At 36.3% G+C, this 25,180-nt stretch overlaps 6 protein-coding genes across 9 annotated transcripts; 4 read left to right on the top strand and 2 right to left on the bottom strand.

Moving 5' to 3' along the window:
- Positions 1-5,101: 5,101 nt before the first annotated feature.
- On the top strand, positions 5,102-14,587 carry LOC124638217. The gene is made up of 6 exons (XM_047175114.1): positions 5,102-5,765; positions 10,653-10,924; positions 12,265-12,478; positions 13,126-13,272; positions 13,668-13,802; positions 13,992-14,587. Exons 2-6 carry the CDS (start codon positions 10,660-10,662, stop codon positions 14,071-14,073), a joined length of 843 nt encoding a protein of 280 aa, XP_047031070.1. The 5' UTR covers positions 5,102-5,765; positions 10,653-10,659; the 3' UTR covers positions 14,074-14,587.
- Positions 8,485-10,450, bottom strand: LOC124638215. The gene has a single exon (XM_047175112.1). It carries the CDS (start codon positions 10,448-10,450, stop codon positions 8,522-8,524), a length of 1,929 nt encoding a protein of 642 aa, XP_047031068.1. The 3' UTR covers positions 8,485-8,521.
- Positions 14,588-14,702: 115 nt separating the features above from the next.
- Positions 14,703-15,819, top strand: LOC124638219. The gene is made up of 3 exons (XM_047175117.1): positions 14,703-15,035; positions 15,124-15,234; positions 15,305-15,819. Exons 1-3 carry the CDS (start codon positions 15,027-15,029, stop codon positions 15,476-15,478), a joined length of 294 nt encoding a protein of 97 aa, XP_047031073.1. The 5' UTR covers positions 14,703-15,026; the 3' UTR covers positions 15,479-15,819.
- Positions 15,820-15,926: 107 nt separating this feature from the next.
- LOC124638216 (peptidyl-alpha-hydroxyglycine alpha-amidating lyase 2-like) lies at positions 15,927-18,942 on the top strand. The gene is made up of 5 exons (XM_047175113.1): positions 15,927-16,129; positions 16,268-16,413; positions 16,490-16,688; positions 16,898-17,413; positions 17,643-18,942. Exons 1-5 carry the CDS (start codon positions 15,998-16,000, stop codon positions 17,760-17,762), a joined length of 1,113 nt encoding a protein of 370 aa, XP_047031069.1. The 5' UTR covers positions 15,927-15,997; the 3' UTR covers positions 17,763-18,942.
- On the bottom strand, positions 18,579-21,651 carry LOC124638218 (vesicle transport protein USE1). The gene is made up of 6 exons (XM_047175116.1): positions 21,348-21,651; positions 20,987-21,083; positions 20,783-20,909; positions 20,327-20,532; positions 19,230-19,371; positions 18,579-18,891 (listed from the first exon to the last, which is right to left on the bottom strand). Exons 1-6 carry the CDS (start codon positions 21,533-21,535, stop codon positions 18,848-18,850), a joined length of 804 nt encoding a protein of 267 aa, XP_047031072.1. The 5' UTR covers positions 21,536-21,651; the 3' UTR covers positions 18,579-18,847.
- Positions 21,652-22,471: 820 nt separating this feature from the next.
- Positions 22,472-24,255, top strand: LOC124638220. 4 transcript variants are annotated; one of them, XM_047175119.1, is made up of 5 exons: positions 22,472-22,735; positions 22,824-22,918; positions 23,029-23,124; positions 23,347-23,413; positions 23,489-24,255. In XM_047175119.1, the coding sequence occupies exons 1-5, from the start codon at positions 22,686-22,688 to the stop codon at positions 23,505-23,507; spliced, it is 327 nt and encodes a 108-aa protein (XP_047031075.1). In that variant the 5' UTR covers positions 22,472-22,685; the 3' UTR covers positions 23,508-24,255. The 4 variants fall into 4 exon arrangements, 2 of the variants coding, with proteins under 2 accessions (XP_047031075.1, XP_047031074.1); XM_047175118.1 differs by having other exon boundaries at positions 22,824-22,899; XR_006985346.1 differs by lacking the exons at positions 22,472-22,735; positions 23,347-23,413 and having other exon boundaries at positions 22,742-22,918.
- The last annotated feature ends 925 nt before the right edge of the window (positions 24,256-25,180 follow it).

The raw sequence follows: 25,180 nt of genomic DNA on the forward strand, positions 1-25,180 counted from the left end.
CGCGTACGCAATGTTTTTCTATTTTATTATTGTGTTAATCTGCTGTCGTTATTGCATCAATATGCGCCCGCCCCACTAGAGGCCAGCTGCTACACTTTTTTGCAAACTCGAACAAATCGTGTGAGCGGCTTTTTATTACTGCTATACAGATAAGGGAATTACCTCTGTATTAGTTTGTAAATATCAAACCTATTTTTGACATGTTAAGGGGCATTGTATTTATAAATATTTCACTATGGTCCCACAGTCAAGAGTGTGTCTTTTTAACGTAGAAAAAACCAACATAGAAAATACCAACACACATTCTGAGTCGCCTACTTATGCAAAACTGAATAAAGCTATTTACACATACACATAATAGAACATAGATATTTATTATCGCTTAACAACTTTAGTGAAAGAGACCCTGTTAAATTGATCAAAAATAGATCGCCTAAGGTGTTAACCTTCTTCATGATGCCTAGATAAAGCATGCATATCCAATAAGGATCATCTGATAATATTAGAGATGTGCAAACCGAGTTCTGCAAAGCCTATCCGACAGATCAGGGTGAGCAACTTTGCGCTTACGCAGCTATTCTGCCAATTATACGATCGCGTCTGTTAAGCTCTATACGCTTAGCACTAGTGCGCTTTTTACGCTAAAGATTTCATAGTTCCAAAGTAAGTGGAGTTCTTCATATTTTGATTGCCAGTTCACCGTCAGCGCCTCATACGATATGCCAGGAAAGTTCTGGAATCCCTCCTTCCGGACCTGAATGTGTCGTTTTGCTATTTATTTTATTAAAATCTTTATTATATTTAGCTGTTATCCGTTATCAAAAAAGATAGATAATAATCATGCATGAACTACCTATTTAGTAACTTTTGATGACCGGGAAACACCGAAAATTAATTGTTCTAGGCCATATTAATTGTTTGCCTTACAGCTAACAAATAACGATATAGAAATTGTATGCGAAAAAATCAATTACCTACCTACTTTCCATAATTTCCCAGTCAAAAGCCTTTTACCTTTGGAACGTCGAAACGCTGCACATTCTTTCTCTCTACGGCTTGTAAAGCTGGTTTTCGCAGTAAGACATCCCTTTTACATGTGCACCTAATAGGTCCCTTATCAAGATCGCTGCACTACGCATTAGGGCCTTGTCTAAGTGAATGAGGAAAACCCCATCTTGAGGAAACTTAATGAAAGGTATGAACAAATTAGTGAAAGGCTGGATTTATAAATATGCTACTTGAGGCGAGTAAAGCCCGCATTCTTTGTAGGAATAAACAGAAAGGAAAGACATTTTCTGAATTACAGGGATATGCAAATTATTACAGTTGCAGTTGCAATTATGCACTTTTTTTCATAATTTATTTCTGTAAAACCATTCCGAAATTAGGAGAATGAGTAGGTAATCGCTTACAAATCATTTTTTTTCATAAGACAAGGACATAATTTCAGAAGTTTCACTCTTCAATTTTGTTATCCCCGACACAGAAAAATGGCCCCCATTTCTCAAGTAATGTGGAACAAATTGCTTCACACAGTGAGCACGAAAAATATTTCTACCAAGTTTCCAAGAAAAGTTTTTCATAAAATAAAAATATCGCAGAGATGCGCAGAAGTTGTTTACAAGTAGCATTAAGTGACCCGAGAGACAACATTAATTTTTAAGTAGGTATATCTAGAAAGTCCTTGTGTGACTACTTACATATGAACAGGAAATAAGTAGGCAGGTGTTTTATACTACTGGCATAGTACATATATGTTTATATTCAGTTTAAATTGGCGGTCCACCAAATCTCTTGGTTTCATCTTCTATCTTGCTTAGACGTGATTTGACTTCATTTGATATTGTCATAGACAAAGATATATGTTATGTAGTACATACTTTTATGATCTCAGAAATATCTTCGCGTTTTCCTTATACATGTCCTTTCCAAATTTTGTCTTACCGCATAACATAGCATTGACTTGCTTGGCCATATATTAAGTAGGTAGTGTATGTATTTTGATTCTTCAAAATAACAGTTCACAGAATAATGTTTGACAATCCATCCAGTCCCATTAATTACTCATGCTTATTAGTGTGCTAAACGCTGACATCCTTAGCCTAACAATTCCTGCCGACGGCGCCAAGCCATTGATGGGCACCGTTTAAAAAAATATTGTGATCCGTCTCTTTTCCCTTTAGACATGAGCTGAATAAAACAAAGTCTCCCTACTGCATGCAGATGACCTGCAACTTGTGACTTATGCTGATTTGACAAGGAAAAAGATAAACTTCAGGCTTCGTTGTTTCTATTGAGAAATACGATAATTTAATGCTCCTCTGACAAGTCATCTGAATAGCTAAATAAAACTGTCAAGTTACTTGCGATCACGGCTTATGAAGTCTAACTAGAGGTACTTACCCACCAATGAGTAAAGATATGTTTAATAGGGGTAGGAAATTAACGCCGAATTTCAAATACTATCTACCCGTGGATAGATATAGGAATTTGACAATGCTTGCATGGGGCTAATATGAAAATCCTATCTCTAGGAAATCTGCAATAAGTAGGTAACTTACATAACTGTGTAGGTATAGGTACACTAGTATTTCTTCTAAATGAACTTGACAGCCTGAAAGCTTTCTAGATTTACGACTTCTTAATTGCTTGTTCCTCTTCAAATTTAAAATATTTCAAGACCAGTTAGACGGAGCGTAATAAATAAACATTGGCACCGATTGACTGACAAGACAATGTACAATATTGAGCTATTACTACGGCAGCTCGGTTCATTGTTATTAAAATGTTTGTATTTCATGAAAGATACTTCCTGGAAAATGTAGGCCATGAACAGTGCGCCCTGGTCATTGCATACAAATTCAGTTTACGAGTTTCACCCTGGACAAGAATGCGGACCAAATTAATTACCATGACAATGCACTGGTAAAATACATTATTTATATGTACACGGGGTGAGACAAGTCGAGTTTCTACTTACATTTGTGTACATTAACTAAATGTAAATCTAAAAACAATAGGTGATTTACGGTGAGATTTATTTGAAACACTTAGCAAAGTTTTGTATCACATACATCACACCTTGTAAAAACTAGGCATTTTATTTGTCGTAAATAAATTAAATAATAAATAATTCTTAGAACTACTTATGTCTCGTAACAAAACCACGGTTTCTCTGATTTTCTGAACAGATCAATCAACTGATTTTACAGTTACCATTTTTATTTACTAATTAAATATTGTTCTGGACAACCACGGAAGAATGGTAACGATTGAACGAATAAAATTAAGTATCGGTTATTATCTTTATCTAAAATACGATGAGTTTTTGATATTGGCAATCACACTAACTTCCTCTATATTTATCACGGTGACATAACCAATAAGCCGTGTAGTAAATTATTCAACCTTAGACTAAATGCGTTTGAATTTTGCAATGTGTATGCTTTCCTTGACACAACTGGAGAACATAATAGGTAATTTGTCTACTTATTGCCCATAAAGGACTGTGTTGCAAATAATAAATACAAATCAAGAATGCGTGACAAATACCTAGTAACAATGTGATTTTCTGGGGCTGCACCTTCAAGTTATCTCATATATTTTACATAATTTGCAGTCCCGTACTTTTTTTCGATACTTGAAACTACTCTTTACGTCGATAGTAGCAAGACAATTTGGTAGAACTACTTATAGGCTGCCCGCTCTTTATCATGACAAAGCAAATCTCCAAAGGGAATACGGTTGGAAAGGAATATCATAGCCTACTTAACAGACACTCATGGATTTCACAATACTTTCCGTACATAAATTTTATGTACACATATTTATATATAAATATATAGACTCGCAGTCACAAAACAATAACTACTTTGTGAGATATCTACATAGTGGCCATTCGTAGCAAATGTTCGGCGCAGAGCATTTGGTTCCACTGCTCTTTAATCCAGAATTGCTCTGTTAAAATAAGGTCATAAGGTGTATTTCCACTAAAGGTAAGAAAAGCGAACGAAAATCCTCATGATTACCGCAATAGAGCAAGTTTACATAATTTACGTAATTGACCCTCCTCACGATATGTTCCGGCCCGATTCTGCTGTACAATATTATTATGACGACAACACTTTGATTATGTTTAATCACTATCTTGTTCACGTGGGTTATTATATTCTTTGTTTTTGCTTTCATTGTTGTTTTGCGAGATAAGTTATGTGTAATCTGATACCTACTAGATGAATCATCATCATCATCATCATCTCAGCTATAGGACGTCCACTGCCGAACATAGGCCTCCCCTTTGATCTCCACAGATACCTGTTGGAGGCAACCTGCATCCACCAGCGTCTAATGAATGCGGAATAAAAATAACTTCGTTCTCAGGTTAAGACTGCTGCAAATAAAATCAAACATACTTTGATTTTTGGAAGAATAATGTTTTATTTATTTCCTCTTTGTGACAAATGTTCGGATGTTGAAAATAATCAAATCTCGATTGCAATCATTTTCTTTTGGCACCTCAAAGCGCCCCTTAGAAAAAGGTATTCCTTTGTTAGGTAAGGTTGGTTTATTTTTTGTGGAATTAAGAAATGTTAGGGGGGAAGCGTAGGGTGATCATGAAAGGAATCGTCTTGCCATTTCCCAAGCATTAATATCGAAGTAAATTTATGTCAAAACAAAGGATGTACTTAGATTCCGCTTTATTTTATAATCCCGATAAGCATAAACAACCAGTTTTTGATACTGTAGAGATCATAATTGATAACATTACCTATTATCTACAGATCGCGCAACGTTGATTTTTAATATTTAATTTATGAACGACTAACTCTTGCAAATATTGGCACAAGACCAGTGTATTTATTTCCAAATACACGTTTTGTGTGCAAATCGATGATACCAGTACATTTGTTCATTCATCGTGCGTTTTTTGACAATAATGTGAATATTTGGCTGTGTGTGCATATGCTTTCTCCGAAAGTTATTTATATTTGCAAAAATAAGCACGGCCTTCACGTGCGTGCGAAGGGCTGGTGCGCATCAGATTCACTTACAATGTGTGCTACCCATTAAGAAACGAAGCAGGAAAAGGAACACCGCTAACCCAGTGGCCAACTGGCGAGGCGACGTCGAACGATTACACCCGCCCGAGCCTCCATTCCGTACCGGTATCGCCGCGCCAGCGCTCGCAACCAGACACTTAACTGACTCTCATTACTAAACGCATATCCTCTAAACAAGCGACCTTATGACTCGCCAGCCATAAGCGATGAGGTCCCACCTGTCACCCCGGGGTGCTACGCTCCATTGTTTGACAATGCGGAAAGCGGGGGACGCGCCGTGCATCACAATTAGCAAAGAGAGTTTCGGCGACATGTGAATACAAAGTCGTCGTCGATATAGTGGCACTCGAAGAAATTACAGACGTCCAAGGACTCGAGGACGAACGTGACGCTACCAACATAACTTCAGCAGTCGATACCAAAAAGAAATTCGTCGCGGATTATATCGGACGCGGGCGCATTTTTGTGGAACAGTGTTTGTTATGCACCACCGTGCCTGAAAGTTAGCGAAATTTTGGCAGCGATACTGCAAGAGCGACGCCCGCGCAGCTGACCTGTAATCAGCCTATACATCTCGCGATGATCGCAGGAATAGAACCTTTACTTGAACAGTGTGATTGATAGTGAACGACAGTTCTGCAAGGACGATATTTGGTGTGGTGCGCTGATGAACATTTATTCCTTCGAAACAGTTGTGATATTGAGGTGAGTTGAATTTGAATAATATGTCCGTTAGAATATTTTCTCAATTAGCTTCAGAGCGTGTACATTTGTTATCACATGGCATGGGTAGGAATGATTTAAATGCGACCTCAATTAATTCCTGTTTCAACTGCCATGCAAAGTGTGTTCTTAGATTCGTCCTGATTTATAATTACTATCTATCACTGTTTTAACTCTTCATTAATTTGGGTACATTAACACATCACTTGGCAGTGTCGGTTTTATCGCACAAACCACGAATAAATGAATATTAACGATTTTAATCTGTGCTAATAGACGAATTAATTTAACTTTTAACGCACTTATTTATCTGACCAGCTACCAAAACTATGAATTATTTATATTCCTTCAAACTATAAGATATAATTAGGTATCAAAAATGGACCTAGTTAAAATTTTTTATAGCAGCTTTTTATAATCTAATTTCTTTGAAAATGACGTGTGCCTAGACAGCGTGTTACTAGAAATAATAACAGTTCATTCAACTTCATCTACATGGACTGCTAAGAATTAAGTTTGTTAACCCGAAGCTCGTATGGAGCGATCTTCACGATGCAATTTCAATTTAGCGTAATTGAAGAAATATTCATCAAATGGTAATGAGATAAAATAAGACGATTGTGGTAAATCGCATGCGATAACTGAGCAATGAAGCGTATATAATACAGACGAACAAAGCGATGAAGGCGAAACGGCCTCACAAGTTTGTAAATAAACATTGCACTATAATTTTCCCATCGAATCACCATATCTAAAGTGGGACATCAGTTCAGATGTAGTTCTGCCAAACCACAGCGGTACTAAATAAGGTCGGGCCGTATGTTATAAGAGTCATGCCGGTGCTATAAAACGGTCTACAAGTTAAAACAATAACACATTTGCCTGAGATGAAATGTGGTGATTTGGACCACAACGAGCTTTAACTCTTTGCACAGCTTTGTAGTGCTACTGTCAAACTAGATAATTCTCTAGGTCAATCTAAGCTGGATGTTGCTATACAGCTGAAATACACCAGATCTTTATCAAATCTTATTTTTTAGAATCTGAGAACGTCAAAGATGGATTCAAAATCTGCTGTAGATTTGATACTGAACTAAGTAGGTATGCCATTTAGAGGGAGCAGAGCACTTTTTGTCAAACCACAAACCCTAGTCTAAATTTATTGTTTTGGTAAATAGTCGATAAATATCTAAATCTATGAAGCCTGCAGTGAATACAGATAGATAATCACCATAAAAGTCAACAAACATGATTTCGCTTACACAGCAAATAGCTCGCATTCCTAAGCCAATTATGATATAATCTAACGTAACATAACAGTAAGCTTGCACACATTCATCAAGTTATTACGGATGGAGTTATCTCAATAGCGGTGTTTCGATCTAAGTTAAATTGCCATCGTCGTTAAGAGCTTATCGACATTGGCAAAGATGCAAGACCACCAAAAGTATTTTGATATTACAACCGAACAGAAAAAATGCAAATAATAAAGAAGATTCGTTTAATCTCTTAAAGTAAATAACAGCTAAAGAAATATAAGATATTAATGCATTTAGGTACAAAAACAAAACGGTATTAAAAAAAAAACATTTGAAACCTCTATACGACAAAAAGTTAAAGATGCGCATGTAGCTACATGCGCATCTTTATTATCTTATTACTTTTCGACACAATTCATTTCAAAATCAGATAAGAAACCGAATTTAACGTGAAAGTTTCGAGTGATTGCTAAGTGAATTCCTGATGACAAATCGGTACGTTATAGATTCGATTAAACTTCGAAATGAGCAAGTACTCGTCAATTCTGAAGTGTGCACAACACAAATAAATACGACACACGCGTGCCAAGAATAAGAAATGGGTTTACAATACCGACATCAACATAAATGGTGATCGATTAGAAAACTTTATCGATGCTACTGATAGCCTTCAATCAAATTGCATGGAAACAGGGAATAAGCAGTAGGTAGGTAATAATTTAGAAGTTGTTTAAAATAGCGCAGTCTATGGGTATAAAGTAAATAAAATCTTCCGTTTTTCTAATGATTTTAGGACAAAATAAATGTCTCAGCGCAATTTGCAATTTTTTACTAACAAGCTGTATTCCGTGCTGCCAACACTTTTAATGTTTCGATGATATATTCGCGCTTAATGGTCATAAATGTTAGCTTAGTTAGCTATTTCGCACCTAATGTGCAATCAATCATTATTCAAAATGCGTTAAATCTTCAAAGCAATTAACAACGACTAGTTTTTCATGTTTATGGGTGAAGATTCATGATTTAATATGAAGTTTACGAGCAGTCAACAGGTAACTCGAGATCGAATCATAATAAAGGTGTTATAGCACAATCGATTTCATCAAAATCGTCGCTGATTTATAATCGATTGTCGCATTGGACCGGTTGTGCGACCTACAGATCAGGTCTGGGATATTATGCGGGTTCAGGCAATCAACTCACTTGACCTGTATTACATACAACAAGTCGGACGCGTTAACAGGTTTAATCCTTGTCAAACATTAGGTACTCAACGTCCCCGGATATGTTATTACCAACTTTTTATAGATCGATTACAATATTGGGTTGGGTGTTAAAATAAAATATATTTCGCAGATTTTACTTTATACCTATATTTCATCAATCTCTCTAAAGAACTTCTACCATCAATCAATCAATCAATGCCATACAATATGTAGAAACTTGCTATGGTTTCCAAAAATACAGATTTTGGGTGAGTCATTCAGTATCCTGAAAATACTTTGAGTTATAAACCCTCTTAAACTCTACGGCACAAGGCGCAATCACTTCGTAAAAGAATGGCGGTACATTATCGTATACAGCTTTATAGCCAAGGACTATAACTTTGAAAGTAAAATGAACTAAATCTTCCGAAGGCTTAGGCGACAAGAAGTCTCGTGAACAAAATTTAACTGCGAAGGGCACACATGATGATTCCGGGATAATAGCTTCCATGGGTTCCACATAGAACATCTTCTTCATTTTAGTAGTCAATTTAATTTTAACGGTAACTGGGTAAAGTTTATGATTGTTTGAGACTACGAAATTATCTTCACAATAGCCATGAGAAACTGGCGATTTAGACATGTCTAATATAACTGGATGTATTGTTATTGGATGTGCAAGTATCTCAGCGTAGACTTTTAAGGTTTTTCTGATCTTAACTATTTCAGTTTCAGGATCAATAAATTCAAATTCATAGTAATTTTGGTGATAACCTATGCATTCTATTTTAGTAAAGTACACTGGAATTTTCGTTTTTTCATACGGCCCCAAATACAAATAAGTTGATTCAAACATAAACGTATCTAAAGCAAGCTCGATGATTCCGTTGGCGATAAAGGCCATCGCTTCCTGAACAGTTAGCGAATCAATATTGTTTTCAACTTTTGATGAAGATGCTAAAGTGTCTATGTCTTTATCTGCTTTTCTTTCACGGACACTCTCGGTGCGCGGCCCACTTGGTTCCATGGAAAGAATAAGGTTTGATGCCCTGGCTAAGTCAACGACTCGTTTATAAATATGCAAGTGGTAAGTGTAAGGATCGTTAATGGCTATTTCAATATTTGTCGTTGTATACAAATCATTCCTTTTAAAATGCCAAGGATAAACTGATGGAAAAGTTATTGATTCTGGCATTATCGCACAGCGAGATATAGTAAATGCACTGACGATTGGGATACAAAAGGCTTCTGGAGCAGCACCATCATAAACATCTGGACCAACTTTAAAATATAGGCCCGATTCAAATTCATCTGGAGTCTTTAGGGTGAATATCAATTTATATACTACAGATATACCAGGATAAACTCGTTTTGGAATAACAGGCAATATCTTCGTTTTTAAGAAATGAGAATCATCTATAACTTTCTCAAATCTAATATGCATGAATTCGCCTGTACAGTTTGTTACTGTAAATTGAACGGATTGTTTTTTCAAAGAGTTGTCTTTCAGCACAATAGGCGTCGGAGTACATACTACTCGCTTCGTGGGTTTTAAACGTTGCCACTCTTCTTTATCACTATCTGACACGACGCTGCCGCCAGTTTCAGAGAAAATGGATCTAAAGCTAATTCGACTAAATTTGGACCCAGGAGAAGGAAACAACTTATGAGCATTGGTAGAAATACAAATTGGTAATCGAGGCGGTTCTACTGGTGACTCCACTTGGACCTCTACATTAACTTTTGACGGCACAGAAACTATCGATTCAGCGGAAGTTGAAAATTCAGAAGAAAAAATTTCTGTGTTCTGATGAGGAGTTTCGGGCAGTTCTTTTGCAGCTGTTAGAGCCATTAAATCTAATAAGGGAATCGGAGGTTGTTTTGGTTTTTTCAGTTCCATCTCTATTTTACGCCATTTGCTGGCTGTTCTGCATAATCCTGACGATAGTTCAAAGGGTGATGGTCTTGTCGCCTGTATATATAACTTATCTATTATCATAGATTTTCGCAGGCGTGCATCTCGAAGTTTTTGTTTACAATCCGTCTTTGCAACATGCAAACGTTTCACTAAATGCTTCCAATCCGGTAACGATCGAAAATCTATTTTGTATTCATCTTCTATAGATTTAATTAATTTTTCTACATCAGTGGTGTAATCGTTATAATCTCTGATACGTATATGAGTGCATTTTTTTGGTAACATCGTACAATTAATAATATATATTCTTAATAAAAAACTGTTAATGTTCGTGTATAATAATAAATTTGTGAGGATTTGACACTTTAAGTGTCATTTTGTCACACCAAGTTTTTTTTTCTAATGAATGACAAGGGAAAACGAAAGCCAACGAAATCGGCAGCAAAACTATGAAAGGTATTAAAAGCATACGATGATATTTCTCCAGGTAGGCGATGGATGCATCAGTTCCTCGAGTGATACTTAGCATAGCATTAGCGGCTTTGCTGCCGATGGCTTCGCTGAACAGCCAGGATGGCGTGGCCAAGGAGGATATTCCTCACTCGCGACAGAAGAGGATACTCTGGATCACGAATGACGGTCGGTTGGCGTTGCCTCCGGGTACTACAATGACTATCACGCCGTCCATATCGATGCCATTCGTAAGGCATCCACCGCCAGGATTCTTGTCTAATATGACTGTCAGTTTTCCGTTTACAAGTAAGTTTTATTTTAATTACTTTATAGGTTTTTCTATCTCATTACCATTACTTTTTATATAAATTTTAAGTTAGTAGGTAATTTAAGAGATTTGTCGTCAAAAGTCACAGAGTCTTAAGTTGAACCTGAGAGTTTAATATGTTTTTCTCTATTTCTGATTTTAACGCACCTTTTTTATTAACAGCAGGTTTAAGAAACTGAAGATATTTTTCTACGTTTATTGTGGCATAGTAGGGAATTTAAAATGTATTTTTAATAACCTTTTCTTCCATGCTTGATAATTGAATATGTCAACATCATTCGCCGATTTACAGGTACTCTGAAGTACGAGATTGAATTTGACAGTCAGTATATTCAGATCTACTAGAAGTTGGAGTAGAACATTAATATAAGTAGCTAAAGCAATAGTAATAACGTAATCCACACCTAATATTATGTAATAGTAGCATAACGAAATAAATTAGAAAACCTAAATGATTTTCCGAACGATTAGTAATGTACCTAATTAGATATTCATTACAACTAGACTGTTTATAATTCTGAAACATCCGTTAAATATGTTTAAATAACTTCGTGGTCTTAACACAAACATACACTAGACCGACTTCAACGTTTTCGGCAGATACGGCACGCCAAAAGCGCCGAACATGTCGCGGCAGAAATTCGGTTGCGTGGCTATGTGTGTATTCTAGATGACACGTACCAACCAACAACAAAATATATAACTTCAAATATCACCACAAAGCACCATGCGCTGACTCAGGGGCTGACAGAGGCGAAATAAACACATAGGACGGACACCCTGGGTGTGGGGAGTGCATGCTGCCTCCCGCTGTTTCAGGCCCCGATCCTCGTCAGCAAAGCAAACCGAATTTCGGTCGCAAAAAATGTGCCGCTGAATTTACGTCAGATCGAAGTTTGACTATAGGTACGCTAACTTCAGTTGCGTGCAAGCGTAATCATGCCGAGATTCGGTCGCGTTAAGGTCGACATAGGTGTAATGTGTTGGACACTAATAGTATATTAATAAGTAGTTAGTATACCCACTCATAAAACTTACTTGTAATTTAGTATATCCACTTATGTAGATAGGTATCTAGTTGTTTATGTAGTTGCGTAGCAAGAATATAATGTAAAGCAGAACTTCAGTGTAGAAATAGCGTGGAGATACTCGTAACATTGGTCCTTTATTCATTATTATTTATTTGGATATTAAAATATAATAATAATAAGTAGAAACAATAAGACAGTATCGTATCCTAATAAAATAAATGAAGATGCTAACTGTATAGAGAATTTCGTAAGAGATCACATTGTAAAATAATATCTGCACTTTTCAGTTGACTTTGACAAACTTGGCTTGACGGACAATGAAAATCCATACGGAGCATTTCCACCCATCTTGGCCCGATCTATGGGTAGAGCGGCGGTTTCCATGATGGCTGATTATGTTGGACAATACTTAGATCGGAGACGAGGCAAACGGTCTACTGATAGCAACATTGCTCCAGAGGTTGAAAAGGAAATACAGGATCGGTTACACGGAGGTGAAAGGTAAAATATGATACACAATTACTTACTAAATACGCTGTTCATTTTTTATAAATTAAGTCACGCTTTGTAATGCAAATTGCGGAAGGTTTAAGAACCAGTGGCTAGTAAAGCGACAAAAGTAACAAAGGTACTGAATATGGGACCACACATGAAAGACGTTGGCACGTATTTCTGTCTGAGACCACGTGGAGGTTAGCAACAGTAGCGGTTAAATTATTGGCCGTCACTTTCACCTTCACGATGCATAACATCAGGAATTCCACTCACGAAGGATAGTTGGCGACGGACGCAGGAAGTTACTACGAAAAGGTGTTTGAAATTCTTTATGTGATTCGAAAACCGGCGCCTATTACGCAAGGAATCGAAGAATTGGAGTAAACAATATATTATTTAACGTGTTTTTTTAAAGACAGTTACGTTTAATATAAGAATAGTGCCGCCTGGTTTTTAAAACAATAACCTTTGTCGTCCGATACCACCAATTCCTAATTAAATCTAGATAAGTTTAAAACAGAGAGTACCTTTTTGTTTGAAAACTATCGACAAGATAATCTGGGGATCTGGGAATTGAAAAATAAGTACTATAAAAACTTGTTGTTAACCAATACACCTATATATGTTTATTAATTACAATCCAAAATTTTCAGAGCAATTTTGTACGGCATGGCTGAGGATCTATTCGAAAACTTTGGACTATCAGGCAAAGAATGTCTGCTGCGTGCTATTTGTGAAATACAATCACACCCGCTCACAAACTTTGGTTTGTTCGGGGAAATGATGAAGTTGTTCTTTACGTAAGTTTTAAGGTTTTTTTTTCCTTTATCAAATGTACCTACTTTCATCACAGCAACTTCCATTATATCCGGATGCGTCTAAATTGATACTCATTCAGACTTAAGGCTGGTTAGTTGTTGACTTACCTACACGTTGCATGTCGACATTCTAGGTTTTATGACAGCTTAGGTACGTTCGGTATACCTATGTATGACACAACTTTGAGTTAGTGATAGACGACAGCTTAATTTGCTCTGCGAAATAAGAATGGATGTGCATAAGTAATTTTATTTATACTATTATATATATTTCTTTTATTATGCTCAGCTTTTCCCAGTTGTGTTATATGTCCTATGTATATCAATATCAAATAGGTGATAAGGTAAATGACAAAGCGACTTATTTCCACTTCCAGACCCAGCAAATCACCGTACGCGAATCTCCTAGAAGAATACGTAGAAGCCCAAAAGGCTGGCGAAGGGAACGGCGAATGTTGGCCTTATTACAGATTATGTCCCAAGAGCATTTTCCAATCTAGCAACAAATATTCGTAAGTTGATCACATTAATATTTTTATGAGCTTTCATCGTTGTATCTATCTTTTGAGGTCGGCGAAGCGCGTTGTTCCGTGTTGTAAACGTTACGCATAAAGATGATTTCGTGCTAAAAGCAGGTGCATGAATAGGTAAAAAAATCTACTAATTAAAAGGATATCTGATTGTAATTGTATTATTCACAGGCAAGACGCAGAAGACGTGCACAGACGACAAGAACACGAAAACGACGTCGAAAACAAAATAGAAGATACGCAGGCAATGTAGGCCAGCAGTGATGTCACTGAAACTTGGGCTCGTAGAGCCAGCAACAGAATCCCAAATGTAGTGGTAGTTCCGACCAAAGCTCTTTGTAATTAGACTTGTACTAAAGTTTATTTATTTTTACATCTAAGTGCCATTTCATTCAAGGCTGCGGAGACACATGGTGATCAAGAACTTTATAACTATTAAAACTGCGTTTTGTGCACTTTATGATTATGATCAATAGGTAAAATGTGCGCGTAGTTTTGTTTGTTGAGTTTCCGTCAGTACTACTAGGTGTCTCCGCGCGCTTTTAATTTGTTTAGTTAAATAATTTTGATTTTCTTTTGAATTTCTTTAGATTTTAATTGTATCCCTAATTTTTTTAATTATTTTTATTTTACTTATAAATGTTATTTTGCTCATCTTTGTTGTCACTGTTGTGTTAATTTAAGAAACACGTGAGTCTAAAGTAGCTAGTGATTTTGTAAATTGTAATGTATTTATAGTAGTTAAGTAATATAACTTATTATTCTAATTTATTGTATTTTTTAACCAGACGACAGAAAGTAATAGCTACAGACCCAAATTATTTCTGATTTAAACATGAAGATTAATATTGAGAACTCATTACTAAATCTCGCTAACCTAACTTTACCATATCTGCTAACAGTTCATAAAAGTAGCTTTATTGAAAACCAGTAACTCCTACCTGTAAAATACTCCTAAACCTGTACACGATAAATTAAATACCCGTTAACCATTCCCGTATTCAAGTTAAAACGAACCCAACTCCGACATAGAAAAAGTAATCAATAAGATATCCGGGCCGCTACCACAGGTTTAATAATAAATACCGATAAGGCACGTGAGAATAGTCGCAACCCTAGTCGGAAACCTGAAAGCTCCGTCAGGGGGCGTGGAAATGAAAGGCAACGCCGCCCGATAATTTTCTATTTTTGGACCAAAATCCTGCTATGATTAAGGTAAGACCCCAAAGAAGGAAGTGAGTGAAGTATATACGTGTTTATGACCGTGTTTGTGTGCACAGTGTAAGTGTATTGAACGTTTCAGGCGCAATATGTTATGTTCGTGCTAATACTTTTGTTGAGTGCAATGCATGAAGCTGCATCGATAACGAAACGAAGCTATTCGGACCAGTCGGTGAGAGGTTACATCACAGAGGTTTGTATTCAAATGAAAATTACGTGAATTTTCCTTAAGAGGGAAAACTGAAATCAATACATTGTTGTAGAGAACATGCTGGTGGAACGAAGTATGCAAGGAAGAATTCCAAACATTGTTCCGATGTAAGTGCCCATCGTGGTCTTACTGCCGCAGTCCTGGCCGCTACTACAATGCGATATGTTCCATGACAGAGACCGGCTACATCTGGGACCAGCCCAACTCGGAATGGCGCCCGCAGTAATCAAAATATAAGTAAACAAATATTTTCAAAATGTCCCAAATATGATTGTAACACTTGAACGTTCTTGTTTGTTACTTTAGAAAGTAAGTCTCTACGAAATTCTGAAATCTTCAAAATGTGCCAAATTCTTGCAACGATTCTAATTTGAGACTGATTCAGTATAAAATGAAATTAAATTTCGTCTTCTATTTTCATATTTAGCCTAAGATATGCACTTCATTTCCTTTGTTTCACCACATTTTAGAAAACCACTATAACATTTACGACGCACGTATCTTGACCAATTTTGTTGAATACACTTGTTCGAGTTATGTGAATAATAAATCTATGTTTATTCGATATTTATGATTTTCATTCCTCATTTCCCCAATTTTGACCTTGAGAATGTAAGAGAAGCCATTGCTGGAACGCGCATGCGTATCTTCCGTCGTTTAAGAGTGAATAATCAATAGCTGAAGCAGACAGCAAACGGACCCTAACAATACGTCGACCACAACAAATATCCGGACGTTTATCAAAATGCTGCCAGCACTGGTGTTTCTTCTGTCCCTATCAGGAATCTACGGTGAACCAGAAACAGTGAGGGACAACTTCGACTACTTCAGTTACGGTTCTAATGACGATATTCTTAAAAACTTGGATCTCCATTTGGTAAGTCACTATACTCATACTTGAACCTTTGTGATCAAGGAAGTTCTATTATATTTTTCGTGACGATAGTGAATTTGCGCAGTGATTTCGAGTGAATAAAAAAGGACAATTCATGATGAAACCGTTCATTCTTTTCAGCCGAAAGATGAAATAGTTTTGAGACCTCAAGAAGTGAAGGACTGGCCTCAAACATCTTTGAACGTAGGGCAAATAACCGCTGTCTCCATAAACTCTTTGGGACAACCCGTGATATTTCACAGAGCTGAACGAGTATGGGACGAGAGGTGAGTTGATAGGCTCAAGATCGGAAATTTCCATAGTGTTATAGTTATAATGTCTAACTGTGTGATGTCTTTCCAGCACCTTCAACGAATCCAATGCTTATCAGAACTTGGACAAAGGGCCTATTATAGAAGACACGATCCTGGTTCTCGATCCTCACACAGGGTCTGTACTTCACAGTTGGGGCGCCTATGCCTTCTACATGCCTCATGGTCTCACCGTAGACCATCATGATAATGTCTGGGTCACTGATGTCGCCAAACATCAAGTTTTTAAGGTAAGATATGTACATTATGACGTGTCATTATCGCCCCTTATGAAATTCTTTAAAGGTCAAGGCCATCCACCTGAATAGACGGCATATGGCATTTATAAGGTTTCTGCCCAATATTAACTTTTGAATAACGTTTTGCCTTGCCAAAATTCCCGTATAACATCTAAATTATGCCGTAACTTTTTGTTGATAAACAATTTTATTGATTCCAGTACACCCCAAACAACCACAAATACCCAAGCCTGACTATTGGAGAAGCGTTTACAGCTGGCTTCCCCTACAGACGACGAGTGTTACTCTGCATGCCAACCTCTGTCGCTGTTGCCACTACCGGAGAAATATTCGTCGCTGATGGCTATTGCAACAACCAGATACTCAAGTTCAATGCAGCTGGGAAACTATTGTTGGCTATACCTTCATATTCGGACTCTATGACCTTGAACCTCCCACATAGCGTGACTTTGCTGGAGCATTTGGACATTGTGTGTGTGGCAGACAGGGAGAATATGAGGATCGTTTGCCCGAAAGCAGGTCTGAAGAGCTATGTGAAAATGTTTGAGCCGGCCACTGTGATTGAGGATCCTACTTTGGGTAGGGTGTTTGCTGTGGCTTCGCATGGTGACACGATCTATGCTGTGAACGGACCAACGTCCCAGAATATTGCCGTCCGAGGGTTTACTGTGAATGCGCTTTATGGAAACATCTTGGACACATGGGAACCCACAACTGTAAGTGTTCTTTCATTTGTTCCTCAGTTTACCTGTCTTCAGTTCCTAAGCGAGATTCAATGTTGCGCTTCACTATTTTTAAATTGTATTGACATTCAGCCTAACTACAAAAGATAAAAATACAACTGCCCTTTTTTTAAATAAATAAGGCTTATTTTAGCCTATCCTTCATAGAACATTGTGACTGCGTAGGTAGTAGTACCTAATATATTGACCGTAACTTTTTCAGGGATTCACGAACCCTCACTCGTTGGCTGTCACACGGAACGGATCTCACCTCTACGTCACAGAGATTGGGCCCAACAAGATTTGGAAGTTCGAATTGACAGATGTATATGATAAGAAGTAAACCGTCTATTAGAACAAATATAGAGCTATGTTTATCAACTTCAGAGTATAATAGATAAATTGCTTGACGGTGAATCAAATTCGCCTGAATATAGGAAAGAGATGCGATATGTAAATGAAGATTGTAGGAACGTAATACCTGCTCATGTATTAATTAATTATCCGCATTTAACCAAAAAATCTGGTAGATCTTGTAAGTTAGGCGTATTGTTTCAAAATGCTTTGATAGCTCACCCAACCATGGCTAATCATAGAGAGAGATAACTTGCTTCTTCATAACATGTACTAGATTCTGTAGTATTTACATAAACTACTTTAAACTTATATTTAAAGGTTCCTGCCATATTGGCTCATGTAACGAAAATATGTATGTATGATAGTTGTAAAGAGAATTGTTTATTTAATATTAATTAAAGGGCCAATATAAAAACACGCACAGAAAATAAATTAATTGACCCCTCATTATTTTTATTGGGACTAGACTGCTATAGACTGCTATAGACTGCTATAGACGAGTGTACTTTACGAAACTAACTACAGACGAAACAATGTCTTCCTGTGAACGAATAAGACTTGATTTTCCTCAAATAATATCTTATCCTCTTGTGCAAACGTCTTTAGCAGTAAGAATGCAAATGTTTATTTATTTTGTCAAAAAAGTTACTTAACTTCTAGGGCGCAATCTTTAATATTGTAGTGATTCTTCTAGTACTTCAAAATTATAGTATTAAATAATATGGACCAAATTGGCATGTTCATAAAAAAATTAAACAAAAATTCGGTAGGTACAGAAAAATAAAATTTAGAAAATCAATTTATCTAAATTTAAAGTGATGTTTTATTTGTTTAAAGCGAATATCAATAAATAAAGTATTTTCATGTATTATTAGAATAGATACATAAACGACATTATTGGTTAAATGTTTATTTTATATCATAGTTTAAAAAACATCCATAACTTAATAAAATTACCTGTATTACAATAATTAAAACTTATTGTGTATATACAATTACTTAAATAGGAATGAACTAGACACACTATGACTTTGTCACTTCTGCTTATCACTTTGAATACAATACATACCTTCAAACCGTTTTCTTTTTCATAACCTTCATAAAGAGCACCATGTCTGTGAAATAAAATAACACTGAATTGAAAAAAATATAAATTAGAATCATCATCGCAGTGTCTTTTTTTGCACCATATTACTTTGTATAGATACAAGCGAGAAAGTCCAGAGGACACTCTCCAACGAAAAAAATAAAACTGGATGACCCAGTTCTTCTAGCTAGACCCTCCACTCAGCACTAACTCACGCCGTAGAAGTATAGTCAATGTATAAAAAGAACATAAATAATAAGCCCAAAACCAGTCAATACACAATTACAAGAAGCTTTCATAAATCACCTATGCAGTTACAGCACAATATTATATAGCAACATTAAAAAATGAATAAACACTACTTACTAATAAATATAACCATGACAATTGCCAGCATGATCCACAGCCAACATTTCCATGCACTCTTGCTGTGCTCTTGCAGTCTATCTGATTCCACTTTCAAGGAAGATAAGTTCCTATCTGTGAGGTCTGAGGATTTCTTTAAAGCCTGAAAGTAAAAAGGTTTTATTTATAAACATGTTGTTTAGGGTTTAAGAACATTGACCTACAAGAAACATTTGACCTAATTTATGTATTCAACTTTCTACTTGTTTTCTATTACTGGACCAGTTTTTTATCTAAATATTACGGTAATCATAAGTAACCAAAGTGTTACAACTCGAGTATCTTTTAGCGTTGTTATGCAATTTACCAATTGATAGGTCATCCACTGAAACCTGAATGGTTGGCACTCATTGGGAGCAATCATTTAATATGACGAAGTCTACAGTATCTTATCATATTTGTGTCCAAAATTATCAAGTTATTTGACTGCATAACGGGTGTGTCGTTCACAATCACATTAAATTCTATCACATATACTTTATGATATTCTATGGCGAATTGTAAAAAAAATTACCTAATCTATTCAGTGGTTTAACCACAGGATTCATTTTTCGTTTTTATAATTTACAACATCATGTGTAAAGCAGAGATAAAGTTAGGAGTATCGAATGTTTTGATCAGTTGACAGCTGTCAGTTTTCAAGGGAGAATTTCAGTTGTTTGTAGTGACTGACTTTTATATGGTGTTCTAATTTTCGCACATTTTTATTGTATTTACTTTGTTTGAAAAATTCAATTTTTTATTTTTACGTATTTTTCTTTTTCTTTGTGTTAATCGTCATATTTTAACCAGTACATTAATGCATTTAATTTAATGTGATTGTGAACGACACACCCGATATATGGTAATACTAGCTTCTGCCAGCGATTTCACCCGAATCCCGTGGAAACCTCTGCACGAACCCGGATAAAAAGTAGTAGTAGCCTTCCTCAATAAATGGGCTATCTAACACTGAAAGAATTTATCAAATCGGACCAGTAGTTCCTGAGATTAGCGCGTTCAAACAAACAAACAAACTCTTCAGCTTTATAATATTAGTGTAGATAATGTCTTCTCACCTCAGTATCACCTTTGATGATAGTGCTGGCAATCTGCGACTGTTCCTTCAAGCTCTTTGTAAGCATCACCATGTTTTCAGCAACCTTCTCCTGCATATTCTGATGATATTTGAGGAGTGAGTCTATGTCTTCCTGACTGCTACTGTTACTTGTGAAGTTTGGAGCCTTTATTATGTTCCGCTTTCTAAGTGCATCATCACTGTCTTCTGAAAAATTATTATAGATATTTAGAAGAGAGTCTTCAAAGTACTGTTGATATTCAGTAGGTCAACACATGCCTTTTACAAATAATGTTGATAAGTGTATGCCTTTTACAAATAATGTTTATAAGAGTAAGATTACAAAGCTTAAATAAGCTGAACAGCTTTTACCGGCTTGTACAACTTAATAGTCAAATATAACTTGGTGGATATTATGAAAAAAAAACAAGAAAATAATATAGGAAACAAAACAAACCTAATCCAAATAATTCAGATCTTAGCTCCACTCCATATTTGACCCTAGTTTTTTGGTGTATCTCTTGAGCTGAAGCATCAGCAGACATGGTGGCAGCACCATGTGATAGTTGCTGAACTGCTTCCAACTGGAAATCAACACTGACAATATTAGACAAAATCTTTTAGCTTTCTATGGAGTAAAGTTAATATTTTATTCATATACCTTTTCACTAGGAGTGTTTAAAGAAGCTGTTTGGACAACACCTTTCAAAAATGCTGCTCTTTTAGTATATTCTGCTAACTCATCTTTAGGTGGCTTGCTGGAAAAGTTAAAATAGAACATGAGTTTCAAATAGAATTACTTTTAACTTTGTATCAGGTAAGTAAATATACTTAAATGTTTATGGAGTTACTGGCACATGAGTATATGTAGAAAAAAAGTAGTTAGGTCAGTGGGTCGTCTTAGGGGCGAGTATTCTACATAGTATGAAGTTCAAATCAGCTCTTGAGCCACGTAAGTAAGCCCGAAAAGCATCTTCACAACAACAAAGTTTTTATCAAATTACTATTAGTGAGCCACTTACTCAGGGCCAGTTTTGAGTTCTGTTATCATCTCGCTAAGGGACTCCACATATTGCTTGAGCCTGCAATTGTTATCAATAGGCTCTTGCTTAGCTATCAGCTCACATTTGTTTAGCAGTTGTCTCACGTTCATTTCCAGTCTAGACTTTGACGGGACAGTCATACAGGGTCTAGGCCTTTCCACGGCCATTTTGGCTAGCAATTAGTAGAAAATCAGTCGGGAATCAAACAATTTCTTAATTAAAATGTAATAAGAAGTATTTTGTTGACTTCGAGTATTGATTGATTTCGAAATTTTGACGTACGTGACGTGCACGTACATCGCGATGACAATTGACATTAAAATGGATGTTGCCTTGCCATAAAAAAATAAATAAAAAAGAGGCGTTTTTTAACATAAATTCTTTTAATATCTATATTAATAATTTCGTCAAAGGGTACGGTAGACTCGATCGAAACCTTATATGAATAACAAAACATAAAAAAATATTAATTTTGAGTCGACAACATATATCCGCAAAATTCGGATTATGGAGAATTTCGTTAAATTTCAATTGCACTGACAAGCAAACCACAGTCGCCATGTTGGGTAGTTAATAAACGTTGCTTAGATACGCATCGCCAACGTTTAGTGAATCTTATCAAAAAATACTTTTCGTCAGTCGTTGACGTTTCGCGAAAATATTGTTTTTGACACTTTTTTATGATATACTTTTTGTTATGTGTTTTTTCTTTAAACCTAATGGTACGTTCACACGCGCGCGTTCAAATCGACATTCAACGGGCACAGTCACGTTCACGAGCGTGTAAACGGTACGCCCGAGCCCGTGAACGCGCCCGTGCCCGTGAACGCCGCGAATCGGTCGAGTGTCGGTTTTTTGGCAAAGTTCAAAGGATGAATGTGCGGGCGCCCGGCGACTGTTTACACGCGCGCGGGCAGTCAGTCTCTCCTGCGCTTTCGTGACGATTAAACGTTCTAAGAAAGTCGCTACGATCGAAGATAACAACATGGCGGAATGGTTAACGTCGTTCATCATTTTGATTATTTTTCCAATAAAAATAAGTTAAGCCAAAGGCTATGACAGCAACAACACCGAGATCCTCGCTGCTCGCCATTCTTGCACTGACTGACACGACGGCGCGCGTGTGAACAGCTTGAATGTCCGCCTGCCCGCGACGGGCTGCACGCCGCGCAGCCCGCCAGGCAGCCCGCCGGGTTGCGCGGCGCGCGTGTGAACGTAGCATAAGATTGGCCGATTGCGATAAAAACCATAGAAAGAAGAATAATAACCATAACCTCAAAGTCGAAGTTTTAGTTCAAATGTCATTTAGTTGTTCAAATGTCATTGTCATTTACTTTGTTTGGATTACACACACCATGCCGAAAATCGTAAGTATTTCATAAAATGTTTCGTTGGTCGTGTCTCTGTCTTCGTTTAGTCTTTTGTTTGATGATACCTATATCATTTTGTTAACAGCCGAATCTCCGTGCATTTGGTAAACATTGTCACAATTGTGGAAAGTGGATGGAGCGAAGGGCTCTTCGTAAAGATGGTGTGTAGTATTTTAGTAGGTATGTAGGCAGGTTGTGTTTTTAAGTGAATTTTGTTTTGTTTTCTTCTTAAAGTGTGGATTGTGAGCCTTCTGCATTTAAAAATAAAATAAGTACTTATTTACTTCCAGTGACATGCAATTTTTGTAATGGCAAAATATTTGCAAGAGATGGCAAACAAAAGCAAATGTGCAGTCGATGTGTGGAATGCGACAACATTATACTCGGTAAGCGGCTCAATATTTTTTCTCTATAATTCGACAAATAATAATAAATGACCACACGCATAGCCTGTGTTGAGGTGTCATGAACACATACAGAAACAGACACGATTTTTTCACCGTTTTTCTCGATAATGAAATAAACCCCTTCATGCGCAAGTTCCACTTGAACTTGGCTGGCTCTTATTATACAATAGACATTATTAATTGTATAATATATTTTTGCAGATAATTTCAATTATTGCGAGTGCTGTGGCTGTAAAATGAAAAATAATACTTATTACCAGATAGAGATGTGAGGATATACCTACATACATTCACAACAGTTATTATTATTTGAATATTTATCTAATATATTTTCTCCTTTAAGGTCGATAACGAAGAGTTGAATGTTAGAACTTATAAAAATATTATTTACAACTCATTTCGAGAAGCTGCTCAAGCAAGAGGGCTCCTTTTTGACGATCAAGAATGGGAAAGATGTTTGAATGAAGCAATTGATTTTAAACTTCCTCGGCAATTATTTCGAGTTCGAAGATTCGATGATGTAAAAATTCAAATTATCAATACCACTGAACAAGGCTTGAAAGGTGATAAATATTTATCGAAAAATGTTATATATAGAGAAATTTTGTGATAATCAACCTCTGATGTATAATAGAGAATATTTTTTTATAAGTACCTTTGCCAAATTCTCGGATAAGTACTCATTGTAAAATTACAATTTACATACTTCCTAATATTATTCTTGATTTAGCCAATTTGGATAAAGAACCACAATTTCATATTTTATTTTTAAAATTAGTAAGTACTTATCTACCTGTCAAAGTAAAGAAAAAGACTGAGTGCTTAAAACAAAGAGGTTTACACAGAGTAAACCTTAAAAATTATATGTTTTGTTAATTTGTGTTAGTTTATTTTGAATGTTAATTTGAAATAAAAATAATTTGTGTAAAAACTTTTGCAGTTTTTATTTATTATATTTATTAAACATAACGAACGAAGCTATACGAATCTATGCCTTGATTATTCCTTTAATATTCCTTGAGACCCGATGACTACAGAAATTTCTACCTACATTTTGCAACTAGACGTGTATTATGAGTCAAATTTCACCCGAGCGAAGCCGGGTTTTCCACTAGTAATGTTAAAATGTTGTGATCCTGAATTATGATGCTATGCTAATTACTAAACTAGTCCATGTCTCCGTGTAAACATCTTACTTAGCCTCTGCCTACTGCTACAGATTTTGTTCTTCATCTTCTTCAACAATCCCTTTACGTCCTTCTTCATCATAACTATTATCCCCCAGAGCTTCAAGCCCTTATAGTAATTTGAGATAACAGTGATTACGTACCAACCAAATTTATTAACCGACTTCCCAAAAAGGAGGAGGTTATCAATTCGGCCGGTATGTTTTTTTTTTCTATGCATGTACATCGATTTCGCCGAGGTTTATAGACCAATTTACGTGATTCTTTTTTTGTTCGACTCGATATAGCTGCCAGTTGGTCCCACAGTCATCAGGTCAGGATCTGATGATGGAAACCCTGAGAAATCGATGGCAACCTTCGAAAGTTGTAGGCATACATAGAGTAAAAACTTGACACACAGGTGTATGCCTGAAAGTACTATTCAACAGTGAAGATTTGAAGCTGACCTGATGATGGAGACCAGAGAGGGTCGAGGTAACTTGACAACTGAATATGTAAAATACCTCGTATTTGGGCTTATATTATTTGTATTGACGAGATCTTTGTAACAGTGAAGGTTTACAGCTGACCTAATGATGAAGACCATCAGAGAAGGTCGAGGGAACTCGACAACTGAATATGTAAAATACCTCGTATTTGGGTTTAAATTATTTGTATTGATGAGCACTTTCTACTTATGCGGATAACGACACCTATTCGTATCACTGAAAAGCTGTAAATAAAAAACTATTTTTTTTTTTAATAACCGACTTCCCAAAATACTAAAAAGCCAAAAAAACTAATTTTAGGTGCTTCTGCCTAGAGGTCGGTGGCAAAATTAACTTGGGAACATCCATTAGACACCGACT

The sequence above is a fragment of the Helicoverpa zea genome, chromosome 17, assembly GCF_022581195.2.
Source record: "Helicoverpa zea isolate HzStark_Cry1AcR chromosome 17, ilHelZeax1.1, whole genome shotgun sequence".
Classification (NCBI taxonomy): Eukaryota; Metazoa; Arthropoda; class Insecta; order Lepidoptera; family Noctuidae; genus Helicoverpa; species Helicoverpa zea.